The sequence below is a fragment of the Lipotes vexillifer genome, unplaced genomic scaffold (genome assembly GCF_000442215.2).
Source record: "Lipotes vexillifer unplaced genomic scaffold, Lipotes_vexillifer_v1.1 scaffold862, whole genome shotgun sequence".
Classification (NCBI taxonomy): Eukaryota; Metazoa; Chordata; class Mammalia; order Artiodactyla; family Lipotidae; genus Lipotes; species Lipotes vexillifer.
In genome coordinates this window covers 246,510-250,306 of record NW_006786873.1, presented here as the reverse complement: position 1 = coordinate 250,306, position 3,797 = coordinate 246,510, and the positions used below count along the sequence as shown (strand labels likewise).

At 55.2% G+C, this 3,797-nt stretch overlaps 1 protein-coding gene across 9 annotated transcripts in view; it reads right to left on the bottom strand.

Moving 5' to 3' along the window:
- The window catches only part of AGER (advanced glycosylation end-product specific receptor), a 3,400-nt gene extending 1,276 nt beyond the window's left edge, over positions 1–2,124 (bottom strand). For 2 of the 9 annotated variants that reach the window (XM_007459517.1, XM_007459514.1), the window contains exons 1-7: positions 1,979–2,124; positions 1,687–1,793; positions 1,345–1,537; positions 1,104–1,168; positions 903–990; positions 621–803; positions 347–477 (exon numbers count right to left, since the gene is read on the bottom strand). In XM_007459517.1, coding sequence (XP_007459579.1) covers positions 347–477; positions 621–803; positions 903–990; positions 1,104–1,168; positions 1,345–1,537; positions 1,687–1,793; positions 1,979–2,030 — 819 coding nt within the window. In that variant the 5' untranslated portion in view covers positions 2,031–2,124. Of the gene's footprint in view, positions 1–318; positions 478–569; positions 804–902; positions 1,007–1,074; positions 1,169–1,344; positions 1,538–1,682; positions 1,794–1,978 lie in introns of all 9 variants that reach the window. The other 7 variants (XM_007459519.1, XM_007459515.1, XM_007459518.1 and 4 more) reach the window with 7 other exon arrangements.
- Between the last annotated feature and the right edge of the window lie 1,673 nt (positions 2,125–3,797).

Sequence of the window (3,797 nt, the reverse complement as noted above, 5' to 3'; positions counted from 1 at the left end):
TCACCGCTGCAGCCTCTCCCATTGCGGAGCACAGGCTCCGTCCGGATGCGCAGGCTCAGCGGCCACGGGCCCAGCCGCTCCGCGGCATGTGGGATCTTCCCGGACCAGGGCACGAACCCGTGTCCCCTGCATCGGCAGGTGGACTCTCAACCACTGCGCCACCAGGGAAGCCCCAACAGGGGACTATCAGAACTCCTGCCAACACATCCCGTACTGCTGTCTTTGCCTCCACATCATCAGATACCCTTGTACCTCCTCGCCTGCCTCGCTCTCCATGAACCCCCTGCCCTCCTAGTTGCCAACGACGTATCTCACTACCTGCCAGCCCCCTCTCCAGGTCACTCACATCTTTGATCCAGTGGATTTGAGGAGGGGGCTGGGCAGGGGCTTCACAGGTCAAGGTCACGGTACCACCAGGAGCTACTGCTCCACCTTCTGGCTCCACCACCAACAGGACTTCCTCCAGTGGCACAGGCTCTGGGGGTGGGGAGGGGCATGAGGTTGAGAGTTACACCTGTCTATGGTCCCAGTGGCCATGGGCTTAACCCTCTCCTTCCTGAGGGTCATACCTTCTGACAGGTGCTCACCCAAATTGGGGCCCTCCCCAGTTCTGCGCTCACCCCAGACCCTGAGCTGGATGGGGGCCGTGTGCAGGGCTCGGCGCCGGGGAAGGCCAGGGCTGAAGCTACAGGAGAAGGTGGGGTGGGGAGCTCCTCCCCGGGCTGGGGTCACCATCAGCTCCGAACGGAGTGTGAAAAGCCCTGTCTCAGGGTGTCTCTTGGTCTCTTCCTTCACAGACACTCCTATGGTGGGGGGAGGACAAGGCAAGACATTCCAGGGTGGGTATGGGAGAGCGATCATAAAGAAGGCAGCTAGCTAGGAGGGGAGACGCTGGGACTCACCTTTGCCATCAGGTATCAGGGTTTTCCCATCCAAGTGCCAGCTAAGAGTCCCTGCAGGGTAGCCCCCCTTGGACACACATGTTCCCACCTGGGGAAAAAGTGACCTCATCGTCTTTGAAAATAAGAGAATGCACACACACACACAGCTACACTCCCCTCCCATTCTCAGGACCCCTTTCCACATCTCGCCTTTTCTTCTACCTTATCGGGGACACCAGCCATGAGTTCAGAGGCAGGATCAACAATTTCTGGCTTCCCAGGAATCTCTGAAGGAGGGAAAATTCCAATCAGAGGCTGCAGCTTTGAAGATACACCCCAGCTGTGGGAATGGGGGCAGCTGAAGTCAAGTTCTCACAGGCCAGGGCCCAGGAGTCAAGGGCTGGGGTAGAAGGCTTTTCCTTAGATGAGAGGTGGGCTGTGAACAAGGCCCTGGAACCCTTACGATAGACTCGGACTCGGTAGTTGGACTTGGTCTCCTTTCCATTCCGGCTCATTGCCCGGCACCGGAAAGTCCCCTCATCCTGGATCCCAACAGTCGGCAGGAGGAGGGAGCCGTTGGGGAGGACACGAGCCACGCTATCCCAGGGGCCTCCTTGGGGAGATAGGACCTTCCAAGCTTCTGTCCGGCCTGTGTTCTGGGGACAGAGGAGAGGGGCCTCAACAGTGCAAGCCGTTTGGGAAAGGGCTGATGAGGTAGGGAGGTAGGGAGGTAGGGAGGTGGGGAGGAGGAGATGTGAATCGTCATTGGTCTCTCCGGAAGTGGGGAGACAGGAGCCCCACTTACCAGTTTCCATTCCAGCTGCTGGGGTGGTTTCTTGGGGGCCCCCTTACAGTTCAGCACCAGTGGCTTCCCGATCCTGGCTGTGATGTTTTGATCCCCTACTACTGCCCCTGGGAGACAGCACCACAGTGAAGGGGCAGGAAGGGAGATGGGAGCTAATAAAACTAGAACAGGGCGGATGAGGGAGATTGAAAAGCAGTACCCAGGTTCCTGGAAAGTTGTGGGGAGTTTCGGGGACAGGGACAGAGTGCTTTCTGCGGGGAGGATTGGTGTGGGGGTGGGGGGCAGGGCTCACCCCACAGACTGAGGACCAGCACCCAGGCTCCAGCTGCTGCCCCTGCTGCCATCCTGCTTCCTTCCCAGGCTCCTGGCTCTGTCTGCCCCTTGCTGCTGTGGCCACCACCCTAGGTGGGGCTTGTGCCCTCTCCCCTGCCCCCATCTCCCCCATCTTGTCCCGTCACAGGGAATGCTAGGAATTCATGCCTCTCTCAGACAAGAGTCCTTCAGGTACTGGGAGAAACAGCTGTCACCCCACCCCTGGGCACTGCCAGCCTCTGGGTACAGTCACATCCATGGGGGTGGGGAGTGCATCTCCTAGGGTCTCTCATCCCCTCAGGACCCCCAACCTATTGCACCAGACCACCCAGGGCTACTGGACGACTAGGCCAGGTTGCTAGGCAACAGGGTTCAGGTCTGGCTGTTTCCCATGGAGAGGAGGCAGGGGTGAAACCTGGGGCCTGGGGGGTGAGGGCAAGGCTGGGGAACTCGGGGGGAAAATCCCGTTTGGGGCTTTATGAGAGAAAAAAAGTTCTCATGTTTTTGAAAAGAATTCTCAACTAAACCCAGGGAAAAAAGAAATTTCTTTATTTAAAACTGCGTTTTTTTTTTTCTGTGAAACTACAAGTTTACAAGTGAGGAGAGAACTGCCCCAGGCCCATGCCTCCCGCCCCCACCCATCACACTCCCAACCTGCCCCCCAGTCCTGCCTAGATCTTTGACGGGAGGGGTTCCCTACTGACAGTCTTGTGAAATCCTGAGGATATTTGAAGGGTTCAGATAGTAGGGTTCAGGGCCGAGGGTGGGACAGTGGTGATTTTACCTTCCCTCATACCTGGCTTTTTGCAGCCTCCCTCCTCTCTCTCCCCACCCTCTCGATTTTGGACTGAGAAAAAAAAAAAGATACCTCGTTTCTGGGGAAACTGAGGGAGATACATACACAAACACCCCAACCCATATTTAACATATTTGGCAATAAACCCCCTCCCCATTCTTCCCCCTCCAATCTGCAAATAGTGGTTTAAAAGAAAGATTTTAGATGTGTCACTCACAGGGGAAGGTGACATTTGCTCAAAATTACCGAGTCTAGCCCTGCCCAAGGGTGGTGGGGAACAGGCTGGCAGAGCAAGCCCTGACTGCTTCCACACCAAATGCAGCAGAAAGCTGCCTGCAGGAGCAAAGAACACCTCAGTGACCTTGGAAGCGAAGGAGAACACCTAAGTGATTTCAGGGGGGCAGGCTTGGTGCCCTGCTAAATGTACTTCCTGATGAACAGGAGAGGAGGCAGGCCTCTTCACCAGTTCTGTTTGTTCCCCTTTTTCTTATCATGACCCCTTTGGCTATCACCCCTAATGTGGGAAAGCAAGAAATGAAAAAAAAAATCAACATCTTTATAAAAACATCTACTTCCCCAAACTAAATTAAAAATTAAGAACCACCACCACCACCAAAAATCCCCGAAATAAAAATTAAAAAGAATACAGATGGATCCCAAGGTTAATTTTTCTTTCCTTTAAAAAAAAGTTCAACCCCAAAGCCCAGTCAACAATTCCCTAAAGTAGCAGAAACTCCCTCCGAGGTAGATATCTGAGTCAGACACTCCCGTCCACCGAGCGATTCTATTGGTTTAAGATGAGCTGCATATGAGGTAATAAAGCCGTCGTGGGGGGGGGGGGGGGCACAGGGGGCGTGCGTGGCCCATGTACTCTGCCAAGAAGTCATGTCCCCATTTTTGGCATCTCTGGCTGGGCAGGGCTGGCATCTCCACAGATCCCAGAGCAGATAAGTGGGGTGAGGGAAGGGGAGAGAGAGAGAGAGAGAGAGAGAGAGAGAGAGAG